At 34.8% G+C, this 18,876-nt stretch overlaps 1 protein-coding gene across 8 annotated transcripts in view; it reads left to right on the forward strand.

The window, feature by feature from the left end:
- The window catches only part of IKZF2 (IKAROS family zinc finger 2), a 178,671-nt gene that overhangs the window by 85,972 nt on the left and 73,823 nt on the right, over positions 1–18,876 (forward strand). For 7 of the 8 annotated variants that reach the window (XM_019938982.3, XM_033859810.2, XM_073807303.1 and 4 more), the window contains one exon: positions 18,044–18,310. In XM_019938982.3, coding sequence (XP_019794541.1) covers positions 18,044–18,310 — 267 coding nt within the window. The remainder of the gene's footprint in view (positions 1–18,043; positions 18,311–18,876) is intronic. The other variant, XM_019938983.3, reaches the window with a different exon arrangement.

Consider the following 18,876-nt stretch of genomic DNA (forward strand, 5'->3'; position numbering starts at 1 on the left):
TTCTCTGTTTTAGATTGAGCTGCTTTGTGACATATTCCACGATAGGATGGGTTCAATACCCAGTAAAAGATAATGATAATAAAGCCTGCAGCTGGTGTAGAAGTAAATTCTAGACTATCTACCCCATTATTCCTTATAGTACCACATATTTTGGCTAGTTTTACTCAATATACTTGTTGGCAACAGAGTGAGTTTTTTAAAAAAAGCAGCTGATGGTACTATTTGAAAAGTTCAACAGTGGAAGCAGAAATAAAGCAAAGGAAAGGAATCTCAAAACTAATCTTTTTTTGACCAATTAGTGAGAGGAGTTTCTTCTTTTTCATTTTTAGCTGATTTGATTAGGAAAAGAAAAGAGATTTTAATTTTACCCTTGTCATGCAAGGCCAGAATTCACTGTTTCAGAATGGAACTGACAAGTGAATTTCATTAAGACTGATAATATGGCAGCATAGTGAAAGCTTGCAACTCTTATCAGCATGTAGATATTTTAGCCCAGCTATTACTTTTTGACCAAATGTTCTATTACATGTCAGAGCGATCTTGTATCTAATGATGGTTAGTATAATGGGTTGAAGATGTTTTATTTTAGGTTTTCATTCAAATCGTGTGTGTGTGTGTGTGTGTGCGCTTTAGTTTTTTAGGGTTTGCTCAAATTGTGGGGCTACCTTCATGGTGGGAAATGGGAAAAGGCAATTTGATAATTTGTTTGTATATGTGGTAAAGGAACTCTAGGAATTATTGAGACCTGCCAACTGATACTTAAATATATATTTTCAATGGTAAATATTCTGCTTTGTTAGTTGTTTACATACTGAAAACAAAAATTCACATCATTAAAACAGTAATGAAGTGAAGTTATTTCTGATAAAGGTGTATATGGTAGGGCTGCAAGTCCTCAGTTCCAGGAATTTTAGTGAATTGCTCTGAGCCTTTCTTGTTCCAAATTCTTTGCCTTTATACTAACTCCCTTCCTCCAAACAAACTCTTGAATGATTGCTGTCTTCCTTTGCCTTCACCTGATATGAGCAGAATATGAAGGCAAAGACTATCTCTGATTTTGTCACTCTGTCTTTAGTGCTTAGCAGAGTACCTGGTGGAAAAGTTATACCCAGACATACCTGCAGAGTAAATGAACACTCACACTCTTGCCACCTTAAAATCAGGCATAAAATTCCAATTCTTAGACCCATTCATTGCATTCAGTTTCTTTTCTCTGCAAATTCTTTGCACTTTTATGTTTGTTGCATTTCATTCATATGCATGTTACTCAGTAAATGAGTTTGTGTTTTGCTTAGTGTTGTATATCTTTATTCTGTACTCTTCTAAGGTCAGTTACTAACAAACATGTGTCTGTATAGTACTCAGTAAAATACGTCTTAAGATGGCAGTATCAATAGAGAATGAACCTTGAATTCCCATATTTGTGGAAGTTGGTTTTTTCCCCCATTTGGTTCCTGTATCTGTGGACGTTGGGTACCTCCCCCCATTTGGTTCCCTTTGTACCCAGTGAAATACATCATGAGGGTATTTGGCTGGTTTCAGAGACACAGTATTTTTCAGCCTTATGATGTGGTCCTGATCGTCAGCTTCCTTTTCTATAAAATGAAGCTAATAACTACCACAAAGTTTGAGAATTAAATGGCTAATGTTGAAGGACATGCAACAAAATGGGCCTTCTCTAAATGTTAGTACTTCTCCCTGTCTTTTCACCTACTCCTTCCATTGCTAGTAGCCATTTCAAACTGGCCCACATAATGAATGAATTCGTATGGCGCCACTGAAACTAGATTTAACCTTAGAGATCCTTGTATTTTTCTTTTTCAGTAGTAATGTTTTGAGCGACCTGGACATCATCATTGGCTCTCCTGTCTTTCTTTTCCTCCTCTCAAATTCTGTATCTTGTCACTGAGACCTGTATTCCCCTGGCACTCTGTTCCTCTCAGAGGACAACCTACATTGTTGCGATCGTCTCTGTCTCAATCGTATTATAAGCCATGCTGGTCTTGTTTGCCCTTGTATCTCCAATACTTAGCAGTGTCTAGTGTATAGATTGCACTCTATAAATATGCACTGAATGAATGAAGGGGTTTGCTTATTTATTTTTATGGGAAAGGGATGATGTGAAGGTAGCATCAGGAAAGCCCGTGAATTCCCTGATCTTGGAATACAAGCCAGTGCCTTCCCAAACACACACTTTATATAAGATGTCAGCAATAACAAGATTTTTAATATCTGAAGAGAGAAGTATATTGTCTGTAAAAGCTATTCATCAGGATCCTATACCTTAATTTGTGTTTCCTTTGTATGGTTAAAGATATGCCATTTAAACCTTACTTGATCTTTATATATCTCTTACTTAATAATGTACCTCTCTTTGCCAAAATCGAGCATAGTTAAAATTATAAGTCATATGCTTTCTATATTATCTGAAAAACTACATCAAGATTTTATTGCATTCCCATTAACCTTGAAAATCTCTAATTCTGGTGTCAGCTGGGAGTTTAAAGCTTCATGAGTTTAAGGAAGGTAGTTCAAATTTTGGAGAGATTTTTTTTCTGAGTGTGAATGTTGAACCAGACATTTAAAAATACATTTGATCCTGAAATACATGAAAATAACAGAGTATACTGGGTATATATATTTTTAAATATTATTGCACAATTAAATTAATCATGCAACAGATTCAAACTGTTAGAGATAGCACTAAAGGAAGAAAATAAAATTAATTCAAATGATAGTATCAGATCAAGGAAAGGAAAAATATATATATAACTTATACTTGCCAGGCACATATTGTTAACTTTGTTCAGGTGTCAGCTTTTGTGGTTTGTTTGAGTTTCAGCTTGTCTCAGAAGGTGTTGCTACACCATGAAGGTGTTAAGGCAGCGTAGTAATGGAACAGGAGATGAAACGGAAGGCTCATAAAATGTCTTATCATTTGGGCCTTCCTGGAGAAACGTAGCTTGAATTTCTGAGTGGTCAGCTTGACATTTTAAAACAGGGAGAAGTTGTGTCATTATTTCTGGAATACTCCAGTAGTTAGAGGAAAAAGATTTAAAGTTCATCGCAGTAATTGCTGACAGCTTCCACAGAATGAGGTGCTTTTGGTAAGCATGTGCTGCCTTACACAGAGGCAGCCTACTAGGAATGTGGAAGAGGACAGTAAGCTGTGAGATGCATGTGACAGAAATCATAGATTTGGGTAATCTTGTGCCCCTGAAATAATTTCACCCATTTTGAAGGTGGAAAAGAGGTAAAATGCCTTGTAATGTTTCAAGCAAAGAAAAACTCTAGGCTTCTAAAACTAACAACTTGTATTACTTTCAGAAATTTAACCTATGAAACCTGGTGGCCGGTTGTCACAGGGAGCAAGGTAGCTGGTCTCACTGCGCTTGTACAGTCCCTGTGAAGTGCTGAGGCGATCCCTACTGTCACACATTTCCCCCTTAGTCCCAGCTGGGGAGGAAACTTGCAAATAGCCGCAAGCCATACATAATGGCAGGGTTCACATCCTGACAGGGACGCGGTAGAAAAGAGGAAAATTTCAAGAGTCTTTATAGCATTATTTGAATCAAGGACCTCGTGCTTTCTGTGAAGGTTGTAGCACTCTTTTTTTAAAAGTTTTGAATATGTTGTGTTTGTTTTGCTTTTTTTTCCCCTTCTGGATGCCAGCCAAGTATTCACCTGAAGGAAACACATGGGGATGGCACACGCATCACACTGCACTATCTTCTGCTTAAGTAGCTAACATTTATTGCTTAATAAAGAACATCCTGCACACATACCAACAAGGTTTTCAGTATATATACTATGTATATGTATAAATACGTATATTCACATTTCAACATACTCTTACCTGTGACCTTCAGAAATTCATTAATGGGTAGATTTAGGGATGCTGTTTTAAACCCAGAGGTTTTAAATATGTGATCTAAAAGTAAGATTTTTGTATGAACCCCAAACCTAGGAACGTATTTTGTATAAAGAAATTTATTTATTTTTAAAAGCTTCCTGAATTTCTTTCAGCTTTATTGAAATATAATTGACAAAACTGTAAGATATTTAAAGTATACATTGTGATGAATTGATATGTGTATACATTGTGAAAGGATTCCTTCCATGTAGTTAATAAACGGTCCATGCCTCATATATTTATCATTCTGTGAGTGTGTGAGAACATTTAAGTTCTACACTCTTTGAAAAATTTAATTAAACAAAACGGTGTTATCAACTATAGTTACTATGTTACACATTAGATGCTCAGACCTTATTTATCTTATAGCTGAAAGTTTGTACCCTTTTACTAACCTTTCCCTATTTTCCCCTCCTTCCAGCCCCTGGCAACACACATTTCTACTCTCTATTTCTATGAGTTTGACTTATTTTAGATTCCACATATAAGTGATACCATGCAGTATTTGTTGTTCTCTTTCTGGCTTATTTCATTTAGCATAAAGCCCTCAAGGTTCATCCATGTTGTCACAAACATAGGATTTTCTTCTTTATTATAGCTGAATAATATTCCGTTGTATTTATATTCCATGTCTTCTGTATCCATTCATTCATTGAAACCTTAAGTTGTTTCCATATCTTGGCTATTGTGCAAGAGAAAGAAGTAAAAGGCATCCAAATCAGAAAGAAAGAAGTAAAATTGTCTCTATTTGCAGATGACATGATATTATATATAGAACACCCTAAAGACTCACCTAAAAACTGTTAGAACTAACAAACAAATTTAGTAAAGTTGCAGGGTACAAAATCAGTATATAAGAATCAGTTGGATTTGTATACACTAACAATGAACTATTAGAGAAGTTAAGAAAACAATACCATTTATAACAACATCAAAAAAAGGAAATACTTAGGAATAAATTTAACCAAGGAGGTGAAAGATCTGTACGCTGAAAACTATAAAACACTGATGAAAGAAATTGAAGAAGACACAAATAAATGGAAAGATATTTTGTGTTCATGGATTGGAAGAATAATATTGTTAAAATATTCATACAACCCAAAGGATTCTACAGATTCAATTCAATCCCTATCAAAATTCCAATGACACTTTTCACAGAAAGAGAAAACAGATCCTAAAATTTGTATTGAGCCACAAAAGACCCTGAATAGCTAAAGCAATCTTTGAGAAAGAACAGCAAAGTTGGAGACATTACAATTCCTGATTTCAAACTATATTACAAAGCTATAGTGATCCAAACAGTATGATATTAACATAAAAATAGACACAGATGAAAGTAAAATAGTCCAAAAAAAAGCCCATTCATATATGGTCAGTTAATTTACAACAGAGGAGCCAAGAACAGACAGGTAGGTCAAAGATAGTCTCTTCAATAAGGAAAACTGGACAGCCACATGCAAAAGAATGAAGCTGGACCACTGTCTTACTCCCTGTACAGAAATGCATTCAAAATGGATTACAGACTTAAATTTAAAACCTCAAACTGTAAAATTCCTAAAAGAAAACATTGGGGATAAGTTCTTTGACATCAGTTTTGGCAATGATTTTTTGTATAAAGAAAATTATATTTAGATACTAAGTAGCTGATTATTATTACTGATTACACATATCGTTTTTTATATAAAATTTCAAGTATAGTTTGCTTGTATCCTGGAATCACATATACCACAGACTGAAGGGACCTCAAGAATCATGGCCTCAGGCAGGTAGGCTTTTAATTATTTTAGCTGCACAAATAAGTAGCATTATCTAGGTTTCACAGATGAGGAAACTAAGTCTCTTAGAAGGTAACCCATCCAATTACAGGTGACAGAGATGTGAGATCAGCACAAAATCATAACTTAAGGAGAAATAAAACTCAGTTTGTATAAGTTTTAGTCTACTTATGATATGATTAGAAAATATCAAGTATTTTAAAGAAAGTATTTTTTACATGAGTAAGGGGCTCCTTTGCATCTAATAAGTGTATTAGCTTACTTTTACAAGCTAAGACAAGCTATTTGTATGCCCCTTAATGATATCAGACATATCTGTTTAATTTGCTTCCTATGATACATAGAACTATGTCATCATTTTAATTATGTTTCATATACTTGAACTGTGAGCTTTAGAAAGCTGGTTAAATGATGTTCTAGAAATGGAGAAAGACAACGCATTGAATAATCAAAACTTTGTTTCACAGATCGATGACTGCTTAAAGTAACTACTTACAATTCAGAAAAAGCTGTCTTTTTGAAATAGTGATCTTGTGAGAGTATTTCTTGATTACTTATGCTCTGCATTTTGCACTGAGATTTTATAGTAGTAGCATATGCTGGGGGAAGGGCTTTCAAGTCATTGTATTTCACATCATAATATTTTACTGTGCACGGTTGCCCATATATAAATGCAGAAAAATACATATACATACATAGATACATATATGCATAAATTTCACAAGTGCCATGAAAGCAGGGACCATATCTGTCCTATTCACTGCTGTGTTGTGGTACCTGGCACAGAGCAGGTGCTCAGTAAGTAATTTTGAATGGATGAACGAATAAATTCTAAGGAGATCCCTCTTCTGTACTGTGGTTGTTGAAACAGTCTGTTACTAAGTTGACAGCACTCATTTTTGAAATTACTACCTACAAGCATTAATTCCCTTGTGCCTTACTCTATTTTAAACTTTGATTTTAAAATATTTTCTATTTATGTTACCCATTGAATATATGCATTCCAGAAAAAAACGGTGTCACTCAAAACCAACATGTATTCATGCATCTTTCTTTTCTCTTCATGCTCGCCCCCCTTTTGAGTGCCATCTGTCTTCTCTTTATTATATAAAGCATATCCAACCTGTAAGTACTATCTTAAATGCCACTTCGTGAAGCCTTCTCTGTCATCCCCGTGCTTCCCTGGAGTAAACATACACCCCCCCCAGTTACATTTGTTTGATGTCCTACATTTTATGATATGCTTTCATATGGGAGCTCTATTAATAAGAAGTAAAATAGCTGTAAGGGTGTTGTATATACAATTGTACTTAATACTCAGAACAGCCCTAGGAGACAGGTAATCATTTTCTTGATTTTATAGATGAGAAAAATGAGACTGAGAGAGGTTTCTTAAGGTCATGTGGCTAATAAATGAAAGGGCCTGGCCTTAAACCCGAGGGTACTGAGTCTCTTAGCCATAGGCTCTAACTGCTTGCACTAACTGACTATGCTTCCCCAATTTTATGACTTTTATATAGAGGATATTATCCCCAGTTTACATGGTAGGAAACAGGGGCGTGTTAAATTACTTCTTAATGTCCACACATGTAAAGTACTTAAACACAGGTATTCTAATCCAGCATTTCCATTATTCACCTAGTACCTCCTATGTTGCTTTGTAATTATTTTTTTTACCTTTTAACAAATGCATTCTATATGACTGACTATTCATTAGGGGTAGGAAACAGGTATGAACATTGCAAAAAAGATTGCCGCTGCTACACTGCAGAAAATAAAATTTGCTGGGTGGTTGTTTAGATTCATTTTTCTTAATCACAACTACAAATTTTGTCTTTTTTGCTACTACTTGATACGCTTTCTTGATTATACATTTTTAACCAAACAATCCTGCATCTTGGGGCCAAATGTTGACTCTCTTTATTTCACACAAATAGTGAAGGGTTTATGGAAGAACATCGGGGAAAGAACTTCTGTAGCCTTGATGTTTGTTCCAGATTTTGGCAACCAGGGATATTTGAACCCAGGGTATGGAAAGCTGTTGGGTTCCTCTGTCACTTCAGTTCAGAGGCTCAGTAAAGCTGTTGAAGTGCATCGCCTGGCTTTGGTTCTTCCCTCTGTTGCCCTTGCTCCGTAATAGAAACCCTGCTCCATTTCTTATCTCTTTCTCTTTAGCGAGCCGGCAGCACTGCCTTCTGACCTGGTTTAAACGTCCTCAGTGACCTCTGGCAATCTAATGTTTGGGTCCCTTCGGGAATATGCCCACTCAGCTGGATTTTATAGTAACGATTTTACTTCTTACAGAAGTTTGGTTAACAATTTTGTACTCCCCTTATTAAAGAGAGAATTTCACAATGTAATTTGCTTCACAAACCTCCCACAGTTATGTTAAGCAGATGGTTGCCAAACACCAGTTCAAACTAGATTGCTCTTATATGAAATAAAATCCATGCTCAGAAAATCTGGCAGTGGAAGCTGGTCTTCCTCCAAAACAGGCTTTCAGACAAATTTCTCTTTACTCAAAGCTGGCAAACTACTACACCTGTATTCAACATGCAGTAAAGAAAATGTCAGATGGCACACATCGATTCAAAGTTACTCTTCTTTAACATACTGACATCCTTTTTTCTTTACTGGTAACTAGTAACTGTTTTGCTTTTGGTGACATAGGGGACATAGCAAGAATTTGGTCATCGGTTCTTGGTTCTAATTTCAGATCTGGCTCTGAATAGATGTGTGACTTGGACATGTTACCTCACCCATTCTGAGCTTTAGTTTTCTCATCTGTAAAATGAGGGTAATATTGTATACTTCACAGAGCAGCTGTCATGATTAATATCAGGTGATGCATGTAATGCACTGAAAGTCTTTCCTTTTATACAGTGGTCCTTCAGTTTAATGTTATGTTGATGATGTTTTGTGTTTAAAACCTAATTCTATGATAATTATTTGTCACTTGTGGTTAATTTATGCATAGCCTATGTAACTTAAAAAAGAAGTATGATAGGTAAATCAGCAACAGCAGTTCAACAAACATTTATTGAATGCCTGGTACGTGTAAGGGGAAGATGGTTTTACAATTGTGAATAAAGACAGCATTTCTTTTCAAAAATCTCACACCATAGGGAGCATAGAGTTAAGGCAAATATACTGATGAAATCACTATAATGTGTCTTTGTGCTCAGGAAACACTTCATGAAAAAGGGTGGAAGATAAGTCAGCTTCGAAGGTATGCTGATATTGACGGAAGTAGGGGAAAGATTCCAGAAAATAATAATAGGGGCCGGGGGGGGGGAATAAGTAGAGATGTATAGGATAAGTTCCAGGAAGAATGACTAGAAAATGACTGGAAAAAGTATGAATAACTAAGGGACTAATAGGACATATGGCCAAGAGCAATGATGGAACTATGCTGTGGTGGTCCTTAAAGTCCATACCAGTACCTTTGTATTTAATTTGTAGGCAGTGAGCAGTCATGGAAGACATTTAGAAGAGCAATATGAGCTCTGCTTTAGGAAAATTAATCTAAAAACTGAACATACGATGAATTGGGGGAGTAGAGTGTGGCAAAAAACTGAAAAGAGACCCAGCTAGAAAGTTGTTGAAATTGTTCCAGGTGAGAAGGCATGGGGAATCTTAAAGAAGCTCTGTGTTGCCCACGAAAATGCACAAAAAGGAGTTGGATATGCAAGACATGGCACATATTGAATCTCTAGGACTTGGCAAATGCAATCATTCATTTAAAGCATGGATAAAGGGATAGACTGTTGTTTGCCTGTGGCATTTCTATTTAAACTAGGCTTATTTTCTCCACGTTGTACATCTCATGAACTAGTTGTCTGCCAGAAAACAGAAACTTCACCCTTGGGCTACAGTGGTGCCACTGTGCTGGTCAATAAAGATGGGTAGTCTGATGATGGGCATGCTGTTTATGGTTGCATGCACTGTGGGAGACCATTAGGGAGTGAGATGTCTAGGCTCCTTAGTTTTACTTTTTTTTCCAAGGAGGTAGAGAGGATACTTTTTTGGTATTTATTTTGTTGTGAAGATCTCTTTAAATGTAAATGAAATACTGCATGAGCTACTCATAGGTATGATTTATCTTGGTAAAAAACATTGACACAAGACTGTCAAAATGTGGCAAAGGAAGTCCTAAAATGCCATCCTCCGTAACTGTTGGTTTAGAGATTAAAGTTGATTATATTGATTTTTTTCTCAAATGGCTGTCTTTACCTACCACTGATAAGTCATAGCATGACAAGGAATATAGAAAAAGCAAGGATCAGGAAAATGATTGAATATTGGCAGATTCTTCAGGAATTAGTTGTACTACATGGACCTACCCCTGCCTTAAGACCAAAACAAATCTAAAAATTAGAAAGTAGTTCTTTTGAGTGGGCATATGCATCCCAGACTTGCTAGAAAGTATTAATTCTGTAGTTCAGTTTGTGGAAACTTCTTTTTATTTTCTCTGACTGATGTGGTCTTGAATTCCTGGTATCCTCTTTAACTGATGGACACAGTTTTACAACATCTGAAAGATCTATTTGCCTAGGACTGGTATTTGTCCTAAATATAATACTAATATTAGTTGCTTGTTTAATTGGAGAGGCAGTATCATGTCATAGGAAGATGCGAAGCTAAGAGACAGAAGATCTTGAGTTGATAATCAGGCTCACATTTACTACCTTTGCATCCTTGGGAAGGTTATTTAACAACCATGCCTCCATTTGTTTATCTGCGTTTGCCCTACGTACAATCCACTGTGGTTCTGAGTATCAAATGAGACAATATGAATTTTTTAAATCATGAAGAATTATAATGTTGTTATTTTTCTATTATTATTATTATTAAAAGGATTCTAAACCCTTAGTGTAAAGAGACTGTTTTATCTAGCCTGCTGTTTTCAGGAGTATCAAGTGTTATTTTTCCCATATTTCAGGTGACGCAGGTGGCTGAGTCAAAATAAAAAAAATTCCCAAAAGGTCCCAGAACTAGTTAAGTGGCAGAAAGGGAGGTAAAGACCCTGATTTCCTGCAATCAGGTGCAGAGTAACTTTCTTCCACACTGTTTTTAGAATAGTAGTCATATTTCAGAAACCAGCACTGTCTTGATCTATTACCCTACTAGGTTTAAGAAATACATAGTCTAACTATATTGGGGAAAGGAGAGAGTGGGGGGAGGACGAGAAAATGAGGTGATGTGATGTGCAGACAGAATGCTACCTACAAATGGCTCAGCTGCAGTTCACTGACACCAGTGTCTAGACTTGTCCAACCTTTTCTAAAACGAATACTTTAAGGATGTTATGAGGCAGCTGTTTTGCAAGACTTATGCATTTATTTACTCACAGTTAAAAGGAACAAAGTTTTTATATTCTGTGAAATTTTGTTGAGGAAATTTGTTGAAAAATGATTGCACATACCTTAATATAATTTTTGTTGTGAGGATTTTACTTTCATTGTTTAGACGGTTGTAAGTTCATTAGTAAATAATTGTGCTTTACATCAGAGTTTTGAAAGCAGTTTGTTTTTTTAACACATTATTTAAACAGCTGCTGGGCTGTTAACATGGATTTAATCATGTTTGGTGTTTCTTTTTTGAAAGTTTAAATGAGAGAGAGTTGTATTAGCTCAGAAGCAACTTCAACAGATTATTAGATAGACATATTGATTCAATTAGTGTGTATAACACCGTTTCAAGTATCTGGCATAGCCCTGGAGAAATTAATGCTTATAAGTAATAACACCCCTTAAGTGTCCTCTTGAATGTCCACACAACAGAAACCAAGCATATGAAAGTCCACTTATACATCACACCTGAAAGATTTTTTTTCCCAGTTTGATAAGAATGGCATTTTAGCTCTCTTTTATTATTAGCCCTGTGAAAGAAATATTTAACTCCCGTAGTATTTGCTTCCTTTAAAAATTAAGAGTTGAAAAATATAATTTGGAAATTAAACAGAATAAATCACAATAAATATTATATCCTTTCAAATACAGCAAATAAATCATAATCCCTTTGGATTATTTTCCTGGCTAGGGAATTTCAATAATCTGTTCGTGGATTAGTAGAATCAACTCATACTAATAATAAAGTTTTAAGTTGTATAAAGTTTAATTTAGATTTTAAAAAATATTTTAATAATGATATTTTAGGTTCTGGTTACTATGATTTTTCAAAACTTGACATTTTAAAAAAGATAGGATTATCTGTGAAAACCTCATTCTAAGGATGAGGATAGAATTTATTCCTTCAATTTGGTAATTCAAAATTAACTGGATATACTTCACCATATGTGTAAAAAATGATCTTTTCCCCCAAATTTTAAAAATTGAGAATTTTGTATTATTTGAAGCCATCAGGTGCCAGACATTGCAAAATCATATGCCACCTTGCATAAGTGGGTAATTTGGTGAAGTTAGGGTGTAAAAAATAGGAAATGTCCAGTTTCTAAGGAAAAGCTTCTTCACATTTATGTATTGTTCAATAAATTCAAATTACAGGTTAGTAAAATATTTCCTGTACTTTTACTCATAAACTCTTTCATGACCTGGGTATATACCATCCTGCTAATATAGGTTTCTTATTTAAGTGAAAAATATTCTTCAGCTTTTAGTCTTAAATCTTCATAATGAATCACTTTTAGCAAAGTATTAGGCAAGCAATAAATATTTGCTGGTTCAATGAGTTTTAGAGAGAATTCCATTTTGGTCCTTGTGTCTTATTGGTTGAGGTGGGTGAGATCTATTTTGTGAGGTCTATTAGTGTATGTAACAACATTGTACATTTCATTTTCCATTTTATTTTTAAGTGGTATACATTTGGGTTTTGAATTGTCTTTAATTTTCGAAGTATAATGAGTAGTAAAGAAAATTTCAGTATGAAATAGACAACCAAAATAATGTTGTTTTAACAGCTTCACAAAATAACATAATTTTTTCCCCATTTGGTTTTCTGCCTTTTTAAAAAAAAAAAAAACAGTCATCTATATATGTTTAGCTGTGTAAGTACCCTTATTCAGTTATCCTTTTATTTAATACCATGTTACTGAATTTAAGGCAAGTCTAGTGTAACTTTATCCACTCAGTATTATGTATCTCGAAACAGTGATAATTATGAAGGCTTTGAGTGTAGAGAGCACAGTATGGTTACTGAAGAAACTTCTACAGTTGAAATTTGTTTGGCCTGGGAGTCATTTATACGAGCTCTTGTGTGAGTCTCTTTACTTCTCAGCATTGGGATGATTACATGTAAATGGGAGGTGATTAAACCATGCGGTTTTTTTTTTTTTTTTTTTTTTTTTTTTTGCGGTACGCGGGCCTCTCACTGTCGCGGCCCCTCCCGCTGCGGAGCACAGGCTCCGGACGCGCAGGCCCAGAGGCCATGGCTCACGGGCCCAGCCCCTCCGCGGCACGTGGGATCCTCCCGGACCGGGGCACGAACCCGTGTCCCCTGCATCGGCCGGCAGACCCCCAACCACTGCGCCACCAGGGAAGCTCCCGCCATGCGTTTTTATAGCATCTATAAACTATATCCTAAAGTTCAAAAACAGTAGTTTGAAAGCATAAAGAAGAGGGGGATAAAGCTTTAATTCATAAACATATTTGCATTATGAAGCAATTTTTTGCATAAATATATATGTGGAATGTTTTAACATGAAATATATTCAAAGCTTTGTCTATGTAAAATTGATTATGAAAGTCTTTTTGATTAAATGTTGTTATCCTTGAACCATGTTCACAAACCTCCAAGTCTACTAAAAAAAAAAAATCACTATAACAATTAACTTTTTCTTGATGCTTTAAAATTTGACTTTTCTTTGTTTTAAACTGTGAACTATATCATCTCCTTTGAGAAAAAAGATACCTATGTTAAGCATATTTATTTATTAAAAATATTCAAATATCTATATATATAGTTATTTGTGACTACAATATCAAATAACAAAGAAAAGATTGATCAATTAAAATCTTATTTCACATCTTTTCGTTGCTAATCATTCATTCTGACAAAATATTGTTTTTATTAAACTGTTACTGCTTGTCAGTATATAAAAGTATATGTAAATTCCCACAGATATGTTTAAATTTTACATTCTTCATTTCGTAGCAAGAAAATAAGCTTGAAAAATAATTGTTGGTATTGAGATTTATAATAACAAGATTTCTTTTCACTCACACTAGCAAGTTCTTATCTTCATAGAAATTAGCCATTTATGAGGATGCCTTTCTGTTAACCAAATTGTAAAAGAAGTATTATATGAAGAGTTAAAATTCAAAGATTTGGTAACTTATGTACTATGATTATTATACAATGATTAATAATTATAATAGCTTTATATATTGTAACTACAAATAATTATGATATGTCATTTATTAATATATAAATTATAGAGTATAAATTTACCAGACATTTTAATTTAATCATTAATGAGTTAAAATATTAGGTGCTCTGTGTTAATTAGAAACATCCTAAACAGTAAAAATAAATCATAGGAGAATTTCTTTTATGTTCTTTGAGTAGAGAAATTTTTTCTATTTAACAGTTAAAATTCAGACCACTTTAAGTAATCACTTTTTGTCCTAGAATTTCAACTTAATTTTAGTAGGATGGGTTAAAAATTAATTAGAATGGAATTTTGTTTGTACAAAGGCCATCATATTAATGCAAAACTTAATCTATGCTATGTATGTATTAAAATGTGTTTCATTTTATTGATTTACTATATCAATAAATATACTGTTTACTACAGTAATAGTGTGTACACATCCACACATGGCAAACATATAATTCCTTAGAGTATAATATTGTTAGAGAAAAGATGACTATAATTTTCCACTTTTTCTGTATTTCAGTGCTAATAAACATTTTTTTTTTTTGGATATTCATTTCAAGTATATTCTTCTGTGGATAGAAACTAAGTATAATTTTAATATCCAATACATTGTTAAATGACATATTTACCCATGTTTGAGACTATGTTTTGATGTCCATATTATAATATTCTCACTAGGGAAAAGATGATACTTTAGTGTAATATCAAGTCATATCCTTCATAATTTGGTAGTTTTGAAATTTAAGAGGCCTATAGTTTCAGACCCAAAACCCACTCTTTTAGGTATACATTTCTTCAGTTCTCGAAATGAAATCTTAGTAGACCTTATACTCATTAAAGGTAGCTTATCAGATATTGACTAGTTCAGGAATGTAAATGATGGCATTGCTGCAGTTTGTGATCTTTAGGACATCACTTAAATGTGTGGGAAAATTTGCTCACAGGCTGGTATATGAAGTCATGCCGCATAAAGTCATACTTTTCATTTGTTTTCTTCTTAATATTTCTTTTAAATGACTGACAATTGTGGATGAAATGTGGGACTACATAGGGTAACCAATAGTATTTTACATTAATTAGAAAAATTTTCCTTCTCCGAAAAAATATGGAAAAATTTCTTGGAATATGGAAAAATCTATTGAAGCAAGACACAGAATCCAGAAGCCATAATTGAAAATGTTAAAAATTCAAAATTTAAAATTAGCATACATGCCAAAAAATACCCTAGAGTAAAAAGATAAACCGAAATTTTTGCAAAACATATCACAGCGCTAAGTTCCTTAGTATATCAAGCATTTAAATTCAGTGAGAAAGGCTGACAACCTAGTAGAAAAATGGGCAAAGAACTTTGATAGGCAGTTCTACAAAAAAAAAAAACCACACACATTTAAACATAGAAAAAGATGCCCAACTTCATTCACAATAAAAAAATTCATATTAAAAATCTGAAGTACAATAACCAGTGTTTATCAGATTAACAGTTCTGTGTGGTATTATACAATAGTGTCTATAATAGCACTAAACAAGAAGTAATCTTAAAAGCCTGGATGAATGAGTTATATTTGTAAAGTCGATTTTATGCAGGTATTAGAAAGAACAGTGTAGATTCCTATGTATGGAAAATATTGAACAGATGTTAATTGAAGAAAGGAAAGTTAAAGTCAGATAAATTGTACAGTCCAATTTGTGTAAAAAGAGAGACTATATATACACACATGTACACACATACATATACCACACACAGTTCTAAAGAGAAGACAAGGATAGCGGTTGTTTTTGAGACCAGAACTGAAGAATGGGTGAACTTTGGGTAGAAAAGGACTTAATTTTCACTTTTTATCCTTTATGACGATTAATTTTTCATTGCTATGTTAATGGATACTTTAAACATATTTTTAAAAAGCTTAAAGAAAGAAGATTCTAAATCAAGTAAAATACCTCAGGGAATACTGCCTGAAATACCTCCTATATGCCACAGATTTCTTTAGCATACTGGGGATATTAAGATGGAAAAATATTGTCTTTACTCTTCTCAAAACCCAGTAAAGCAGTCCTAATTTGTACATAGGGTAAAACTCAAGGGAGTAGATATTTTATTAGAGATCAGGCAAGAAGACTGTCTATCCCTTTGCAGATCTTGGGATAGTTTACATGCTATAAGTTAATTGATCTTTACAAAAACCTTATGGAATAAAAAGAGCACTGTATGTCCAAAGAAAAATAATAGTAAGCCCATTTTTTATATTTACTCATTTAATGCTTACATCTGCCCTAGGAAGTGGGTACCGTTATCGTCCCAGTGTTGTAGAGGACATAGAGAACTTAAGTAACTTGCAGAAGGTGACACTGCTTACTAAGTGCCACTGCTAGGATCTTCACTCTTAATAGCTAAACTATTCTGCTTAAACTTTATTCTGTAATCTGAATTCATCTCCACAAATGAAAGACATAAGATTCAGAGGTTAAATACTTAGTTCAAGATTATACTGCAGTAAATGTCAAAGCCAGTTCTCCTGACTAAATCCAGTGATCCCCACATTGTACCACACTGCCTGTAGTTCACAGGGGAGTTCCAAAGAGGGAGAAAGGGAAGAGTCATTTTGATAATATATACTACCTATCATGAGTACTAAGGACAAATCACAGAAGGGGTGGTTTCTCTCAGAAAACAATTGCAGTAAAAAGAACTTACTTCCTTTTTATGAAAATAGTTCCTCTGTTCAAGAAATACCAAATAATTTGTTTTGCTTAGTAACTTTGATATGGTTTCTGGAGGCATTTTCAAGATCACTGGATAAAAAACTGGTATTCATTTAAAGCTTGTTTCTCTTGTGAAAGGACTCTGTCAGCAATCCATAATGAGGGCTGTGCTAACAAAATTCCAACTTTTCTCTGGGATGATCCAAAAACAGCAAACAGAAGGCATTGAATTTCTTAACAGTCACAAGTGCGTGCATGCATGCTCTGCCATTCCTGTCATTCACTGCTTTTTGGTGTGCATAGATTAACGTTGGAATACTTTGATTTGCAGACTAATATGTTCCATAGAGAACTTTTTTCACATAGGAAAAAAAAGAGTAGCTTAAGAGCACGTGAGGTCTGTGCATTCTGCCCTTCATTTATACAGCTCTCAACTGAATGTATGTGTTTAGTCTGATTTTAGGATATTTGCCTTGACAGTGTGCCTTCATACGTCTAAGCTATTTGCTGGATTAAGATCCCGAGTTGTTTCTCTTGATAGAATAAAAAGAAAATATGGTTCTGATGAACCTAGGGACAGGATAGGAATAAAGACGCAGACGTAGAGAATGGACTTGAGGACACAGAGAGGGGGTAGGGTAAGCTGGGACGAAGTGAGAGAGGAGCGTTGACATATATACACTACCAAATGTAAAATAGATAGCTAGTGGGAAGCAGCTGCATCACACAGGGAGATCAGCTCAGTGCTTTGTGACCACCTAGAGGGGGTGGAATAGGGAGGGTGGGAGGGAGAGGCAAGAGGGAGGGGATATGGGGATATATGTATACAGATAGCTGATTCACTTTGTTATACAGCAGAAACTAACACAACACTGTAAAGCAATTATACTCGAATAAAGATGTTAAAGAAAAAAAAAACAGGTTTATGCAAGTACCCTAATGGAAAACAGAGACTATGAAGTGTATATATAATGATTGTTACATTCAGAAGAGGTGTAGCTCAATGAGTTAAGTAGTATCTAATCTTGTCTTTTTCATAATCCTACCTCAGTCTAGTAGCCTTAGTGACAAACTCAAAAGTATAACAATACCAGTTGATACTGAGCTTTCCTAAGCCATCTTCACTTTCATGCCAGAGCTTCACGGAAATATCATAGAACACAGTATGTACTAACATTGCATGGGGGATGGACTATATTCTACTTAGTATAGCATTCTCAACCATGTTAATAGAATGGCAGTGGGTGGAAAAGAGATGTAGGTGACAACACATAACATGCATTTAAAATGTCTTCCTTTCTTCTTTTTAAATTACAGCAAATTCAGTAAAGCTAGAAATGCAGAGTGATGAAGAGTGTGACAGGAAACCCCTGAGCCGCGAAGACGAGATCAGGGGCCATGATGAGGGTAGCAGCCTAGAAGAACCCCTAATTGAAAGCAGCGAGGTGGCAGACAACAGGAAAGTCCAGGAGCTTCAAGGCGAGGGAGGAATCCGGCTTCCGAATGGTAAACTGAAATGTGACGTCTGTGGCATGGTTTGCATTGGGCCCAATGTGCTTATGGTACATAAAAGGAGTCACACTGGTAAGCAGCTGAAAGAATAACCTGATGACTGCCTGTGACATCTGATGTTGATATTACCTGACATCTATTCTCTTTCCTTTTTATTCAGGGGTGGCAATGGTGAAACTACCTTTTCAGAATTCTGCTAGTATTGGATTGCTGAAAAGCAGAGAGTAGCCTGGGTCTTGACTTCCAGCCTTCAAATCTGAATAGCATATCAAAAAGAAGTTTGGGATTCAGTTTCCACAGTTCTTAATATAGCAAAAATATGATAAGGGTTCAAAAGGTATAGGAGAATTTCATTGTGTAACTTGATCTTTTTGTATTCCTATACATATTTTACCATACCCATGGGCAGGTAATAGAGTTTGCTATAACATGGTACTCATGCATTTATGTAAGGGTTGATCATTTTCATCTTGTCTAGTTAACTTCTTGGAATACAATTTCCAATCAATCTTTGCCTACCATGGGTCTCTGTAGGAGGCAGATATTTATCTCCCCCAGTTCCAGGATGTCACCATCTTCCTGTAATTTTTAACTATAACTCCTGCAAGGAGATACGTAGGGTAGAATACAGCAAAGGG

Source organism: Tursiops truncatus, chromosome 7 (assembly GCF_011762595.2).
Source record: "Tursiops truncatus isolate mTurTru1 chromosome 7, mTurTru1.mat.Y, whole genome shotgun sequence".
Classification (NCBI taxonomy): domain Eukaryota; kingdom Metazoa; phylum Chordata; class Mammalia; order Artiodactyla; family Delphinidae; genus Tursiops; species Tursiops truncatus.